Below are 17574 nucleotides of genomic sequence, written 5' to 3' on the forward strand. Positions count from 1 at the left end.
GCCATAACTGTCTTCCTAATCAGGCTGCAGTAAGTCAATATGTACTCAAATAGGTAGAGATGAATTTCAAAAGCACCTTCTGTTGTCCAGGTTTTTTTTCTGCAGCAATAGCACCTTATTACCATAGACTGTATATCAAGATTTATATCTTGATATACAGTCTATGCTTATTACATTAAGTGATGCAGCATTGCTCACTGTAAAACAACAAAAGCAACATTTTTTGGCGTTTTGATATAAATCCAAATTTTAGTATTGCTCTAAGGCTGCAAAAATTATCGTGTTTTACTGTTAATGTGCTGCAGTATGCAAAGATGATGATTTATGGTAAATACAGAAGTTGACGTCATCAGAATGCGCGGTGCTTTTAGAGAGGAGGTGGCAGATGCCTCTTCGGAACTGTAGTAAATTGTCGTCTACTAGGGACCTGGTTTTCCTCTCATACTGGTACGAAAACAGATTTATACTTAAATATTTACGTAACGTGATAATTATCCTCTTAGCTAAGTTTCGGTAGAGCTGCACAGAACCTGGTTGTTTTTGTTGACAGGCAAAAAAGTCTGGTTTATCAGGCTAACAGCGACAAGCTAATGCTAACGAGCTGCACTGCCAAGCAAACGCAATATTCTTATAATTTTAGAGGTTTGCAGGCTTGCCTGTTTAGTAACCAATGTGTTTGCTGGCCGACGATTTCAAGCCGATGCTGAACTAGTTAGGGTAGACATCTAACAAGAACATTTGATGCTGCTGTATTTGTTTCTTGCACGAAATTATTTTAGTGAGTTAGCTGCGAATCTAGCTGTAGATCAGATCACATAAACACTGCACATTAAACCCATAAATAACCACTTTGATTAAAATTGCGTTTTAAGTAACGTGTCAGCTGTATCTGTATTGTGTATATGTATTCAAAAGTTTCTTACTGGAGAAAATTTTATGTTTTATGTCTATTTTAGCTAAAAAAAAAAAAAGCAGCTGTTGGGATGCCAAAGAAGTTCCAGGGTGAAAACTCCAAGGCGGCCACAGCCAGAGCCCGCAAGGCTGAGGCCAAGGCAGTGGCAGATGCCCGCAAGAAACAGGAGGAAGAGGATGCCCTCTGGCAGGAAACTGACAAACATGTACTCAAAAAAGAGCAGAGAAAGGTGAGCTGTTTTTCCAAACACGTGTCGTGTTCAACTTTATGATCATACCTAAGGTTGTCTGTGATATTTGTACAAATGATAAAAATCCTCACAATGAAAATCAAGTTTTAAACCTTGGTAACATGTCCTTATTGTGTTTATCTAGAGGACATATCTGGAGCAGAATAAGCAGTCAGCACCATGACTAAGCATCTCTGCCTTGAAAATGCAGCGTACTAATGACAGAATCCAAAACACTAATTCAGACAGCCAAGGTGTAACACTTAACAAAGCTAAGAAAACAATCCTGTCAGTTTGCAGGGTAGGGCTGTCCATGTCATTAATGTTTTACAGAATTGATCTCTAGTTTGAACCCATACAGGGTTCAATTGAACATGACCCTGTGTATGTACTGTGTAATATATTAGCTATAGAACTGTGGAAAACAGTTACACTTGCTTCAGAGAAGTGAAGCATACAGTTACTGAAGTTACTCTACTAAACTTACTGTAGCTTCCACAATCTTAGACACTTCAGTCCTGGAGTTTGGGCATGACCTCATATTATATAATTTGCAAATAGAAATGTCCGTACTATGGTGAACAGTTTTTACAGGCATCATTAGGGCATGAATGTTATCCTGTATGTATGATTCTTTATTATGTGGGATTTTAGGGAAACATCAGTGAAACTTTCTGAATAGTGAAATCATTTCATGCGCTATATTACATGTTGTGGCCAAAATGACTTACTGTTTATGCATAAAAGAGGAGCAACTCGTATTTATGAAACAATTTCTGTCATTGCAGGATGACAAGGAGAAAAAGAGGATGGAACTCCTTGAGAGGAAAAAGGAAAACCAGCGACTTCTGGATGAAGAGAATTCCAAGATGAAAGGCAAATCCCAGAAGGAAGGTTCATCTGGTGGAAAAGTGACACGTGCCCAGATCGAGGAGACGCTTCAGAATGAGCTGCAGCAACAACAGCAGCTGCAGCTGACCCCGAAAGGTAAAAAGATGGCGACAAGAATGTGCTGGCTAGAATAAGCAAACTACTACTTCTCGAACTATGTCACTAACTTTGTCATATAAAATTTCTTCCCACAGAAAAGAGCCACCTGGAGACTCCACTTGAGGAGAATGTGAACAGAGTTATCCCTGAGGAAGGAACCGTGGAAGCCAGAACAATAGAAGATGCTATCGCTGTGCTCAGGTACCGATTATGTGCGTGACATCCTGCTGACTCCATGATTACAGCAAATGTTGTCACTGATTTTTGTCTTCCTGCTTCCCAGCACGGGGCCCGAGGACCTGGACCGCCACCCAGAGCGGAGGTTGAAAGCGGCATTTGCAGCCTATGAGGAGGAGAACATGCCTCGTCTAAAAAAGGAGAACCCCAACATGAGGCTGTCACAGCTGAAGCAACAGCTGAAGAAGGAGTGGGTCAAGGCACCAGAGAACCCCCTGAACCAGCGATTTGCCGCCTACAACTCAAAGTGAATGCACTCTTTTGCCCATAACTCCACTTGAAAACTGTCAGCCTATGCACATTGGAGACTTCCATTGGAAAATGTAATAATTTCATTGCAAAGATCAGCATTGCTGACAAGAGCTTCACCACTACCTACTCAGAAACAATCTCTCCAGTGCCAGAGGACTCATTCACTAGGAAGGAGACACTCATTTTCACCTGTCAGAGTAACAGCTGATCATTCTGTTTGTGCACATGGCCTCTAATTTGGCATCTCAGCATCTAATAAAGCTAATTAAATTCTTTTTTTTTTAGCACTTCGGGGTAGGTGGGAAACCAGATGTTTAGAGAGTAACTTATTAAAGTTCACTGCTCGATCATCAACACCTCTTGTTGCCTTTAAATGTGCAGTCCATGTTATTAGAAGGAATGAAAACCAAGCCACATCAAACTGCTGCTGCTGGGCAGTGCTTATCCAGAAAAGAAGATGGAGTTCAAACTTGGCTCATGGAGAGAGCAGCTCTTTGTCCATAGTAGTACTCACCAGTCACCAGAAGAATCAAAATACCTCTGGCTGAAAGAGACTTCAGGGTTTCTCTGTCCTTTTGGTAACTTTGGCAAACAACTAACCAGGTTCAACAGTTTCAGCCTGATAGGAGCCACTTGAGCAGAACAGATGGCCGTGGCCTTGATTACATTGTTTTTTATTGATTCCGTTGTCAGTGGATTAAGAGTGTTACCCTGAATACTCATAGACAGTGGGATTTCCAACACGATATCTTCCCTGTGTGTTTTAGATGTGTAATATCAGTTAAAGAATAACTTTGTATTTATTCTAAAAAAAAATGCCAAGATGGTGAAGCAGGTAGAGGTTAACTGTAATAGTCCTGGCTTACTCCTGAATGTAGAAAATGACTTTATTGTGCTGTAACTCCTCAGTGTGGCGGGGCTGTTGCCTCATTACCTGCATTGATAATGGAAATGATGAACCTGTTAAGTAAGCATGACTATTCACCTGTTATACTACTTTGCTGATGCCTCCTGTTCAGTATTTTAGGATGTTTATAGCTATTTTTGATTTAGGATTCCAGTGGCACAATCTGTTACTTTCTGTTCAGGTAAGCCTGAGTGTGCCATTTGATTTGATACCAGACAGAGCCACTGCTGGAGGATTACATATAATCTCCTGGTGTTGCTGCTTTTACAGTGAAAAAAAACCCCACTTGATTGCCTGTATTTTTAATGATATAGAAAACATTGTAAATGGGCATACAGTCCTGACCACAACAACAACATTGTCAAGATGTTTTTTAGAAAACATCTCTAGTCCTCAGACTGGACCTGAATTTGGCTCCATTATCTATTCTGCCAGACTCGGGCTTTCAGCCAATCATGACAAGGAAGTCTTATTCTTTTTCACACAAGAGAAAGTCAATGGTGGCTTTCTGACTCATCCAGATATTCAGAGCTGTGTTGCTACTGTTTTAAACTGTTAAATTTGTGGGCTCATTCAACAGAGTACATCAGTGCAATGATGCTTTTAATCCTGAAAATTGTCTCTGGTAGGAACAACACTGCTTAAAGCCAGTGAAAAGTAACAACAAAAGTAACTTCTTAGTTTAATTTCTAAAAAATTTTGTGCACCATTTCTAGAATACATTTTGCAGGGTTTTGGTTAAATGCAGCAGTGGTAGCAGTAGTTGTTGCTTTCAGATGAGTTTGGTAATCATTTATACGGCCGGTCGCTACTGCTGCTCACAAAGGTTTTCTCCAGCACAGCAACATTCATATACTGAGCTGCTGAGGCAGCAAGCTGCAGGCTTTGTAGGTTTGCCTGATACAACAGTGAGCACAGATAGAACAGGGCTGAATTTGCCTAACTATAAGTAAGGTACAGTTAAAGTAGAATTTCAGTAGTGTTATGTGGGAAATGGGGTTCGACCACGTGGCTCATCCGTAGATCTGAAAATGAAAGAGAAAGTGTAAAGCAAGTGTTACTCACAAGCCTTCAATTCTTGGGGAATACAAAATGGCAAACAATCAAGAAAACTATCATGTTTGTGGAAATAATCTGTATATTTTGAAATGGGAAGTGCTTCACACTGAAAGTTGTAAATACCAACAAAAACACTGCGAAAGTATTTGGCTGAGAAAAACAACACCACTCCTGATACATGAGTCTGAAGTGATGTTCTCTTATAACTTTCTTTCATCAACAGCTGTAAAATGTGTCTCTTCATACTGCAGAATTGCTCATATAGTTACATTTGTTAGATCTTCTAGGACACAGCTGATGAGGCCTTGCACCCGCTGGCTTGATTCATTCAGAACTGCATTTAAAAATGGACACTTTTGTCCTGCAGCCTCTTGTGGCGGAGGAGATAAGAGACCGCGAAGGCCTTTGAACTGTGGAGCTTCAATGACTAGTTCAGCTGACCTTTTATTTTCCACTTTGCATTGAAAGCTACCAATTCCTTTTCTTTTCCCTAGCAACCTGCCAGTCCACTCCCAATTTATAGGGATTTCTTTGAGGTTCTATGTGTGATGTTCCGCCCTGACACGCCGGTCTGATGTTACAGATTTTTATCTTGTCTGCATCCTAACCTGTTGCTACACCCTCCCACTCCCTGTCTATTTGCATGGCAACCCTTTACCAGGCCGGCCACTGCAGCCCTTTTCTTTCTTCATGCTGAATTCTAATCATTACTTTCAAAGGAAGCGTCTCTAAAGCTCCTTTATCGAGTGTTCGTACTGGGAGGAGGCAAGCTGCTGTTCAACACCCACTCAGATCGCTCTTCTTAATACTACTGTCCTGCAAATCGGGAGCACAGTCTGTTTGTAACCTGCTTCTTCAAGTTTGGACAAAATAACACGTGGAAGAGGAAGGTAAGGATCACCTGTGGTAGTAAGGATTTAAGTCATGAAGTCTTGTTTTTTTACTAAGGAAAATTAAATTAAAATTTAGATTAACTGCAGTTGAAGTGGTCCAAAATGAGACAACCACTGTTGGCAATAATAAGAATGCACTTTTGAAAATGATTAGTAGATCATAAAATAAATAAAGAAAATCTCTTACAATTTTCATACTCTTGTCTGAGTCATTTTATTTATACAGGGGTTTGCTTAAGATGGAACCCACCTAGATATTGGTTGTTCGCCTCTTCATCTGCAGAATGACTGATGTCTGTTAATTGTATTTGTCATTTTAGTTACATTAAAAAAACTTTTGTAACCAAGCAAAAAAGTTTATTTGCGTAGCACCTGGTCATACTCAGAAATTATTGAAAGTGCTTTACATGCAGATAAAAAAATAAGCTAAAAAAGAGATGAGATACAAAAGCATGATTGAAATAAATAAAATAGAAAATAAATCACTAAAATTAGGTGAATATAGGTTCAGACTGAATGTTAATGTGATTGATATAATAATTAAAAACATCAGTTATCAGGTGAAAGTATGTACAAAAGCATCATTTTAAACATCCTGCTTTTAAAGCCACCATCTGCTACTAAATTATTTTCCATCTTTTACTCTCCCAAAATTAGATATAGTAAAATGGAACAGAACAGCAAATCATTCAAAAGACTACCCATAATAGAAATATGTCATTATTTTCTTCTACATAACTGATTAATATGTGAAACTGCTCAGTGCTTTTCTCTCAGCCTCTCTGGTATCCATGCACAGTAAACAAACATAAGAGGAGAGTCACATCTGCTTTTGACAGAATGTTTCATATTCACAGCCACCTTCAAATACAAGCTGAGATTAAGCAAATGATTGGTTTGACGCTGGTGATAATCTATCTTGAATAATTACTCCAAACTGTGATTTTTAAAATAATAATATTATATATTATAATAGATTAATATTATTACTCCAATAAACAAATAAGTCACTTCAAAACTCTATTAGATTTCATGTTAAGATTTCATGTAAACCTTGTTCTCCACAGTAATTCACTCTGAATGAATAGTATTACTGAGAGTAAAGACAGACAAAAGTCAGACCTAAAAATACGACACTAGACTTTTAAAGACTTCATTTCTGAAACAAAATAGCATCTCTTTCTATGTGTGTTGTAATGAAGCATATTTCAATGCACATATTGGTTCTTTTAACATTTCGATTGCATGGTACTTTGGTCCTGCTACCTTTATTTAAATCAACAATTCCAGTACATAGTCCACTAATGTTAAAGTTCAGAAAATCCGAGCAGACTGAGATTCGCATACTTGGATTGGGCAACTTATAGATCCCTCTGCAGCCAAGGTTGTCTTATGTGTATTTTTGAGCAACGTTGGTGGAGAAGTTGAAGGCTGCAGTTTGCACATCATTAAACTGTATAATCCTGCAATCAGGTATTTTTCAGGATCTTTGTTGGACTTTTTAGTGACATAAAAAAATGATCTGTGTGTGATCGTGATGCAGGTCTGCAGTGATGCCATGAGGTTGATTCTGGTTAAACCCACCAACGCAACACGACGTCTGGACTCAACAGGTGAAGTCTTCCAAGACGGGGACCGTGAACATTGTACCTCAGGAGGTCCATCCTCTGTGACAAAAAAACCTGAGGGGAAGCATGACGCATACTCTGGCACCTCAGTTGAAACGCCTTTGTCCCTACAGGAGAAGAGTCTTTGTTGTGTCTCATCTTCACCCCACGAAAGATCGAACGGAATCAGTTCTCCAAGATTTTCTGCCCAGATGTCGCCACTGAAAACCAGAAGCTTAACCTTATCACAGCTGAGTGATCAGGACTGGCTGCTGCTGTGTGGCCAGGTTAGCAGCGTAGGAGATGATTCACCCTCAGCAGAAAGAGCAGGGACCAGTGCGGGTCATCCAAACCACAATGACAGATGTGGTTGTCCCTGTCCTGATGCTCATCAGCATTCAGAGACATCCGGTTTTCAACCACAATCAAAACATGGCACGATCCAAGACTGTCTCTCCAGAGTTACAAATAAGAGAAACTTTTCATCTGCACCACACTCCCACTCTTTCTCTCACAGCAGCCAAATTTCAACCACTCGCCAGGTTCTACCACAGCAAGCAAACCATCGAGATCTTTTGAAACCAGCGTCAGATCATGCAAAGGATAATTTCATGCCTCAGTGTCCTGAACAAGAAGGTCGAAAAGAACAACCTTGCAATCATTTTAAACTCAAAGACGGCAGCCAAGCACCTTGTCCAAATTTGTTTAACATTCCTCTGAACTCCATAGAGTGTGCCAAGACAAATCAGAAACTTCAAAAAGAGCCTTCAGACATCAACTGGAGAGAGCTTTTTGGTAAAGAACCACTCTTAGTTCAGCAACATCAAAAGCAGGAATCCCACTGCTTGGGAACTGGTGATCAAACCTGCAAGTCGCCTGGAGATCCATCCATCGTCCTCAAGTGCCGTCATCTTCCCTCCAGCACTCTGTGGGCGCAGAGGTCATCTACAATAGTTCGTAACAAAAGTGTCAAGTCTTTCTCCACCGGCCAGTATAGTTCACTGGAAAACCAGGGTTTAGTGGAAGAGAAAACAAGACAGCGACAAAATCAGGTACATGACTTTTCATATATGTCACTGCTTCCTAAACAGCTAAATGTCTTCAATAAATACGGAAATATATTTGTAAATGCCCCCAAGAGACTAAAATGAGAAAAAGAGTGAGAAAGGGATTATATGTTGGGTTTGATCAACATACACGTATATCGGTATCGGTTGATAACGGAATCGGAAATTGAGAGTTAGACAATATCGGTTTTTGGCAAAAAGCCCATATCAGACATCTCTACTTGTCACATATAAAACTTACAACAAACATTACAACTAACTCTGATATGTTCTGGATCCCAGTTAAAAATTAAGCCTTTGTTCATATTTGTTATGAAGGAAAAAGTTGCATCGGTTAGCGACAAAATTCAAACCATTGAAAGGTGAAGTGATCAGCTCTTTACATGCAATGTTCTGCTGGGAAACCTTGTGTCCTGGCATTCATGTGGATGTGACTTTGATATGTACCAGACACCTAAACATTGTTGCAGATCAAGCAAAAACCTCAAGGGCAAGTGCACTCTCCGGTAGCAGCAGCGTCCCTTATGCAGAACATCCAAACCGACAACACAGTAAAACAAAAACAGCTACACAACCAGCTCAAAGCATTGACCCAACCTCCGAACTTCTAAGATCCCAATCCAATCGGGCATTAGTGGGAAGCATGGGAACATACAGAGCTCCAGAAAAACTCACAAGTTTTTTTGATAGCTTCCTTGCAAAACCTTTTGTATGCCCTTGTTAGACTTTTGTGTTACCTTGAAATAGTTGTATGAGGTAGCAGCTGCAGCTGTTCCCACAACAAGTGGCTGGATGCTGTCCAAAATCTTCCTTTTTTAATGAATAATGAGCAGTTAATTCAGGGGTCACATCATCTCTCCTTCTTGTAGTATCGCAGAGTGTTTGCCTTAACAGGCAGAGTATTGTAATTGGACTGAACCAACACATTAAGTGTTCATATGGATCAGTAGGAATGTAAAGGCTATTGCAAAAGTGTTTTGAGGTAGAACAAATCAAGAAATTCTGTACGGGGCTCCGTGTGAACAAAATCAATCCGCGCAGTCTCCATCCCACACCTCATAGAAGGCAAAAGATCTGTTCCCAATTTTTCAGTCAGACACCCTTTGATGTAATGTGTCCATGACCTGATGGTTCAGAACATGAAGCAGACCTGCACAATATTAGGCAGGTGGTTTAAATGTTGTGGCTGAAAGTTCTAATTTCTTATTCTTGAATTCATCGTTCTCTCAGCATACAGGATGTTGTCTGACGCATTACATGCCCTGTGTTGACAGCGTACTGTCTGTGGTTGACAGTCTTACTTCCTTTTGCAGACAAACCCTCAGAACCTCAGTGGATCGAGACTGTCCCTGCCTAAACACAGTCCTCCACTCCTTGACACCTTAGAAACAGGCAACATCCTAAACGGAGACGTCGTGCGACCGCTGAGCAGCCACGGCACCTTAAGATCTAGTATCGCAGACCTTCATTCAAGCCAGCAACCGCTTCAGCTCCTTCACAGCACCATCATCGAGGACGCCTTCTCCAAAGTCATTAGAGAAGACTCCAGTAAAGCCAACAGTGAAAGCATGACCAGAGAGGAAGGTGCCGTACCACAGAAGAAGACTAAGGACTTCAGCTACCGGCTGGGTCAGAGAAGAGCTCTGTTTGGGAAGCGCAAACAGTTGAGCGACTACGCGCTGGTCTGCGGGATGTTTGGTATTATTGTCATGGTCATCGAGATTGAACTGTCAAGGGAATTTTACAGCAAGGTACTTTGTTTATAATGGAGAACAGGCTGCATCAGTGCAGAAACACTCAAAATAGGTTTCATAGCATGTTCTAAGACTTTGTGCAGCAAATTACCTGCCACCATAGTGATCATGCATGTGCTGAAAGTGAAATCAAGAAAAATGTGTTTTCACTATATTTTTCAAATGTGCCACTTTTTCATTGTGATTCAGTATTATGTGTTTAAAATTAAATAGATGTCAGCAAAGCAACTGTGTCACCAGCTAACATGACTGTTAAGGCCCTTCATATGACTTTTCTAGATGAGATTACCCCCATTCCAGAGTTTATTTCTGTTTCTCACTGAGTGTATCTTTAAGATTTTCTTTTCTCTCTCAAGCTACTAACACGTTGATGTTTTTCTTTCCCTCATGAACAGCAATCTATTTACTCATATGTACTGAAAGGCCTGATCAGCATTTCCACCGTCTTTCTACTTGGACTCATTGTGATGTACCACGCAAGGGAAGTCCAGGTATGAGTATGAATGAATAATCCATGCATTTCATTCTTGACATCCTAACATGAGGATAACATAAAGTAGAATAAATTAACTGACTCTTGACTCACAGTGCTCAATAAATAGCTGATATTACACCAGAGTTGATATTTTTGCCTTCGTGGCACAAATAACTCAACATGTTTGTAACTGATTAAAGTGCAATGACCAGTGGAAATAGATGAACCTGCAACTTTTGGGGCCCCTGAGGGACCCCAGCCAGTTGCTGACTTGGTAGCCAGCTAGTAATCCAGCCTCAGCAACTCAGCAGAGTAAATGATGGTTCACGAAATGAATTATTTGCTTATCCTGGAGCTTAGTCCTAAGTGTCTCACTTTGTTACTTAGCACTGAGATAATAATGGAAAGGAAAATCATGCAAATTAGAGATGTTAATGATTAACTGCGAATCGATTATTGAATCAATTACAAAATTAACTGATAATGCAGAAGAGAAAGACCATACATGTCAGAAAAATATAAAATAAAAATATATTGTAGATTAGTTACAGTACCTAGTTGTGCCACCAGGTAGAGCCTCCTGCTGTTTAAGAAAATGGAAGATTGCAGCTCATTAATGTTTAATACTCTAGTGACAAACTACTGGTACTTCCATGTTGGCAAGCAGAGAGTATTGTTGAGGTTTAGCTAGCAATGGGCACCATGACAAAGACTTCTGTGGCGGTTAATGACTTCCAGTCAGCCCTCATATCAAATAGATAACCAAGTCTAAGCCACAAAGTTAGCCATGAAGGTCATGAAACCAAGCTGCGTTTGCTGCAAATGCCATGTCTATGATTAAAAAGAACTTAATCTGCATATTAAATAATATCCACAAGATTTAATTTGTTTTAACATTAAACTGATCGTTTATTGTCACGCTGATGAGTATCAGTGAAGGAACGTCATTATTTGCCAATTCAATCCAAACGTAAATAAACCTGGTAAAACCAAGAATCATTAATTACTTTGACTCTTTAGCTCTCTTGTCTTCCTCCCTAGCTCTTCCTGGTGGACAACGGGGCGGACGACTGGAGGATAGCCATGACATTTGAGCGAATTCTCTTTGTCGGCTTGGAGCTCCTCATCTGTGCCATCCATCCAATCCCGGGTCAGTATGTGTTCACTTGGACTGCTCGACTGGCCTTCAGCTACACAGCGTCAGTGGCGGATGCTGATGTGGACATCATCCTCTCTGTGCCGATGTTCCTGCGCCTCTATCTGATCGGGAGGGTCATGCTGCTCCACAGCAAACTCTTCACAGATGCTTCCTCTCGCAGCATCGGAGCACTCAACAAGATCAACTTTGACACTCGTTTTGTCATGAAGACTCTGATGACCATCTGCCCTGGCACAGTCCTGCTTGTCTTCAGTGTGTCTTGTTGGATCATCGCAGCATGGACTGTGCGCATATGTGAGAGGTATCATCTTATGACTTCTTATCTACATACCTTCAGTTTCCTCAAACAGTTTGCACACAGGAAAGTGTGCCTCTCTTCAGCTTTAACATCGGCTGTTGTAACAGTAAGATGTCATACCTCAACAGGTATCATGACGCTCAAGAAGTAACTAGTACCTTCCTTGGAGCAATGTGGTTGATTTCCATCACCTTCCTGTCCATCGGCTATGGAGACATGGTCCCTCACACCTACTGTGGGAAAGGGGTTTGCCTGTTAACAGGAATTATGGTGAGATTCATACTGGTACAATTTATCAAGACGTGCTGTGAAGGGTTATACAATTATTCTACAGAGAAAAATAACATACACATAACAAAACTTTTCTTTCTTGCTGCAATGTCATAACAGAGCTTGGCAGTACGTTTTAACTACCGCATCTGTAATATTCATGAATATTTATTTCAGCTGGCTGCAGATTAAAAGTTTTAATTTTTCCCAGAATTTTTTTTTCTCCTGCAATTAATAATCTAATGTGGTCGGCTTTTTATCTTCTGTATCACTGGTAATAAATTGCTATGGACAACAACATCACTTCAACATAAGTATAAAGCTTGGATGACTGGAATGCTTTTTGCTACAATAAGTACAGCACGACAGTGATGCTAACCACTGCTGCTGTTCTCCTCAGGGAGCAGGCTGTACGGCCTTAGTGGTCGCCGTTGTTGCAAGGAAGTCTGAGCTCACCAGAGCTGAGAAACACGTCCACAACTTTATGATGGATACTCAAATCTACAAAAAGGTTTGTTTAGACACAGAGAGGCTTTTTATATTAGCAATAAACATTTAATCTAACAGGTAATACAATTTTATCTTTTTTGACAATCTGTTATATACATAGTATTCAGCTATCTTAGTAGATTTATGTCTCGAAAAGCAAAATGACATCAAGTCTATGCTGAAAACAGTGTTTTCCGTTCTCGCACTACTTTTTATTAGTGTGATATTTCTTCCTCAGATAAAAAACACAGCAGCAAATGTTTTGAGGGAGACGTGGCTCATCTACAAAAACACCAAGCTGGTTAAGAAGATTGACCGTGCCAGAGTACGCCACCATCAGCGCAAATTCCTGCAAGCCATCCATGAGTAAGTATCAATACATTATCATCAAGGAACACAGAGTCAAGTCCTGCACTCTTCTCTTTAAATGAATGTTATTACAGTAAAATCTGTGACAGAATCTTTATTCTTAGGATAATATAATTTAAGTTGCAACCAAGACAAACTGTGCCTTGTGTTTGTTTTATTTGGAACAAAAAAGTGACAGTGCATCTGGTTTTTTGTTTTTTGTTTTTAGACTACGACGAGTCAAACTGGAGCAAAGGAAATTAACTGACCAGGCCAATACAATTGCTGATCTCGCAAAGGTTTGTATCTGCAGTATTCTTCTCTGTTTTGAAAACTGTCAAAGGAGAATTATGTAACTTAATTATACACACTTTAACTGTTAATTTTAGGTGACAGGAGATTATTATTTTTAAATATATTTGTTTTTGATAACTATTACTTCCTGGAAAACAGCATATTTTAACCCTTTGACACCTGAATTTATTTACAATTAAATTATAAAAACATTTTTGGTGTGTTTGTGCTTTCCAACTGATGCTAAAACAAAGTGGAGATTGTTAATTTGTCTATTACACATAGAGCAGATTTATAATAATTAGGTTCTATTCCGACTTGTCCTACGAGAAACCAGTGCTTGCAAAAGGTTCCGAGATACATATGGAATATGCACAAACCGGCATTAGGGGAATGGATACGCTATCTCGTATGTTAGGTATGTTGTGAATTTGCAACAGTAGGCGTCATGGGGTTAACGGTTTCTTTATGTTGGGGCAATACTCACAGAACTTTTACGACAAGCTGTGTGAGGCCCCGTTTGTGGTGAATAGTGGATCCCATTTAAGTTGCTAATATGGGATGTCCATTTTGAAATGCTGGACGCGTTTCACATTTTATTTATTTTTGATATAGACTCAGCAAGGGTGTGCAGTGTTACTAAAAGTGCAATAAAAGCTTCCTTGTAAAGTCAGCCTTAGCCCTGACTGTTTCATTGCATATCACATTAAAGCTGTCACCATTAGACAAAACTCAAACTTGTCTGCCTTGTTCATAATCTTTTTAATGTTTGCAATAATTTAGTGAGTGTGAATCTTTACACCACTTAGACTGATGGTCCTGGAGAGTGATCACAGCAGCTAAGATGTATGATCCGTCTCCATGTTGCTTCCCAGACTCAGAACACGATGTATGATCTGGTGTCAGAGCTGCAGCATCGAAGCGGGGAGCTGGACCGGAGGATCGTGGCTCTTGAAGAGAAGCTGGACTCTATCCTTCTCAGTGTGCAGTCGCTGCCTGTTGCGCTTTCTCAAGCAATAACAAAGCTACAAAAAGATTTCCTGGACGATTTGGCCTGTCGTGTCCACTTCCTCTCATCCTCCCTGAGCTCTGAGTGCTGTTCAGTGCCTGCCAGGCAGCTCTGTCCAGGATCCACCACACCGGAGACACCGTACAGCTGATAGGCCTCATTCAGTGGTTTTTCCTCTTAGTGTGTAACCTCTTCCATGCTGGGAAGAATTTTCTCAGCATGCACTCTTCTTTTGGTAACACTCTGCTACATATGCATATAGTTACACTCATTCATCCCTGGGAGTTCAGCCACATACTGAGCAGCTCCAGTGAGAGGGGAAGTGCTTCTGTCAGGGAACAGAGAGAATTATTTCTTCATATCCTCCGCTCAGAGTTTCACAGTTAGTCCCGGGACTAACTTACTATCTGGATCTCTAAACAGACAGGTATGACTGGAAATTTACATCGTTAAAACATTATTTCCACAATTTCTGCGACTATAAAACTTTGAAAAGGGCAGTAACTACAAATCACACACAAAAAAAAATTATAAACCAAAGATCGAAAAAAGATGTAAAACTAGTTTGTGTCAGTGGTGGAAAGCCACTAAGCACATTTACTCAAGTCCTGTACTGAAGTATAGCTTTGAGTTACTTGATCTATTTCCCTTTTTTCATCTTTGGATTTCTGCTCCACAGCTCAGAGGTAAATATTGAGCTTATTCCTCCACTGCATGTATTTAATAACTTTAGTTGCTTGTTACTTTGTGGATTAAGTTGAATAATTACAGATTTGGTTTATTAATAACTTTAGTTGTAGACTTGACTTAATAACAGACTATCAAGTATAATCATGAGTAAATATATAAACAAGCTACCAGATAAGCTATGTAACAAGTCACTTACCAGCTTCATCATTAAAGCAACTGACATATTTATTACATTTATATTATAATCCAGTCATATACAACATTCTGAACTCTATATTTTTGCATAATAAGTACTTTTACTTGTATTTGATGCTAAAACTGCTGTATTTTGACTTAAGTAAGAATTTAAATGCATTGCTTTTGACTGTAGCAGAGTATTTCTACCCTGTGATATGAAATAAAAGTGCTTTTTCCACTGGGCTTTATTAATATTAAGCTTTCATAGGCACAGTGCAGGAATAAACATACACATAATGAATAAAACTGAAAACTAAAATGCAAATCAGGTATCCCTGCAGTAGCTAGAATATTGCATTAACAACACATTAGCACCAGATAGCTAACATAGCTTGGTTAACAGTGTGCTGATAAGAACTTCCTATAACAGCTTCAATAAAAGGTGTGCCAAGAGATAATACCTCAACATGGGCATTTGGGGAGTGGATAAAAGACTTCTGTTGCAATTTGTTTGGACACAGATCAGATAAAGATGGTGGATGTCACAATGCCGCTAAACTGATGTGAATCTGTGCCAGTATGGTTCCTATAGCAACATAACTGCCCACTGAAACCAGCTGCTGGTGGCAGAACAATGTGAGTGGAAAAAGTTGCTGAAACATAAAAAGGAGCAGCTTTGATCACTGGAAGTCGATGGTCGTCTCGGGTTTACAGAAGTGGACTTCAAGGGTTCATTTGCTGAACTGTTTGTGAAAATTAATGAGAAAAGCTGTGCAGGGCAGCCCCAGGAGTGAATGAGTGAAGCTTAAAATATAATAAGCAGAACAGTACGACAAAAGAGCAATAAAAGAAAGATTAACACAGCTGCAAATGTTGTAAATTTCTCTTGCTGTTGTAACATTCCATCTTGTGGCCTTACCTGATGAACATAGCCTACTGCATGCAGATTTTTAATTGATTCTTAATAACAGATTAGCAACATTTTCACCAAAAAAAAAAAAAAGCTTTTCATGTTTCTGTACATCCAAGAGTTTATGAGTTTCCTGTTCCAATATGACACTGTCTTCTACATTTTTTAGTTTCTCTTACAGCTGAGAAGGTTCACAAAAACATGCTCACCAGATTTTTATGCTTTCATTGCATTTAAAATAATAAGGCTGCAGTAACCTCTGTGCTTTCACTTCTGTTTTTATCATTAGATGTGTAGTTTCAGTTGCTTTACTCATATTGTTGATTTTTCTGGTTGTATTTTGTCATTTTCACATTTTGTTAATGGTGTGTTCTTGCTTAGTGTAAAGATTTAATTTAGTAATTATTCCCATTATTGACTTTATTTATAGCCTTGTTGTGGGACCTTCTTCCAGCATCACACTGTCCTAGTCTGTTATATATTTTTATGTATTATACATGTATCATCTATATGTTTTTTAGCCTATATATGAGAAGCAGCATTATAGACATAAATGTCTCTCACAGGTGACATATACTTTTGTAGCCGGCTACAGTATTTTGTTAGTAAATAACATGCGACATGTTATTAAATTCCACGAAATTAATACTTCTTTCAGAGCTCCATTTTTTTGTTCAGCCCACACAATCAAAAGTAGGCTACAGGTAAGATTTTGTTGTGAGTTTATCTAGTAGTCACTTCCTTTTAATATCGTCACTTTTTTACAGTGAGCTCTATGTTTCTGAATTTGTTTTTGTCACATAAAAACGTATTTTCCACATTTTAACTCATGAGTGCAAACAGCCAAAATTCCCTTCCTTTAAGAAATATCTCTTTTTATGATGTCTTTTCAATTAATAGATGACAGTGAGACTTGAGGTCAGGATGTGATCACCACATGAATCAGCGGATCACAAGAACTCTTTTACTACAAGATTATTCGTCAACACAGTCAGTGAAGAAATAGTAGTAGAAATATTACATAAACAAGTGAAGAAACATTTTATTGCATAGTGTATCAATTTTGCAAGCAAACAGGCATTCTCTGCCATGTACCCAAACCCAGACCTTTCTCACACACATTGCGTCACCTACTTCTCATTTTCAGGGCTCTACTTTGAACTGAGCTGGCCTCATTAACTCTCAGCTCCCGCCAAACTGAGGGGGAGGTAATTGCACATTATTAATTAAACAGGATTAATAGAGCCCGTCGGGGGGCTCCACAACCAAGTTTAACATATTTAGGTGATTAGCTTGAGGAAGGAAACTCATTCTGAAGCCCAACAATGAAGCAGTCATACTTCATCCATGACAAACAGCCCTCCCAGTAAGGTTGTTTACCAGAACCACCATCTGTCTCTCTGGGTTACCGGTTTACGGGGAGCTGCGTAATCTCGCGATAGATATCCGGAGACGAGTTGCACCCACGAGAATGTCGTTTCGCGCGCTGAGGCTAAGCTCCAGTCACATTAAAGATTGACAGCTCTGCCGTCCAATGAGCTCGAAGT

The 17574-nt window shown here is 39.6% G+C and overlaps 2 protein-coding genes across 2 annotated transcripts; both read left to right on the forward strand.

The window, feature by feature from the left end:
- Positions 1-332: 332 nt before the first annotated feature.
- Positions 333-2975, forward strand: ccdc124 (coiled-coil domain containing 124). Its single transcript, XM_022210595.2, has 5 exons — positions 333-447; positions 957-1142; positions 1931-2129; positions 2228-2333; positions 2416-2975. Exons 2-5 carry the CDS (start codon positions 984-986, stop codon positions 2618-2620), a joined length of 669 nt encoding a protein of 222 aa, XP_022066287.2. The 5' UTR covers positions 333-447; positions 957-983; the 3' UTR covers positions 2621-2975.
- A 131-nt stretch (positions 2976-3106) lies between these two features.
- kcnn1b (potassium intermediate/small conductance calcium-activated channel, subfamily N, member 1b) lies at positions 3107-16675 on the forward strand. Its single transcript, XM_022210605.2, has 10 exons — positions 3107-5477; positions 7024-8139; positions 9468-9905; positions 10304-10399; positions 11425-11843; positions 11969-12110; positions 12511-12621; positions 12838-12965; positions 13177-13246; positions 14117-16675. The coding sequence occupies exons 2-10, from the start codon at positions 7039-7041 to the stop codon at positions 14399-14401; spliced, it is 2790 nt and encodes a 929-aa protein (XP_022066297.2). The 5' UTR covers positions 3107-5477; positions 7024-7038; the 3' UTR covers positions 14402-16675.
- The last annotated feature ends 899 nt before the right edge of the window (positions 16676-17574 follow it).

The sequence above is a fragment of the Acanthochromis polyacanthus genome, chromosome 4 (genome assembly GCF_021347895.1).
Source record: "Acanthochromis polyacanthus isolate Apoly-LR-REF ecotype Palm Island chromosome 4, KAUST_Apoly_ChrSc, whole genome shotgun sequence".
Lineage (NCBI taxonomy): Eukaryota > Metazoa > Chordata > Actinopteri > Pomacentridae > Acanthochromis > Acanthochromis polyacanthus.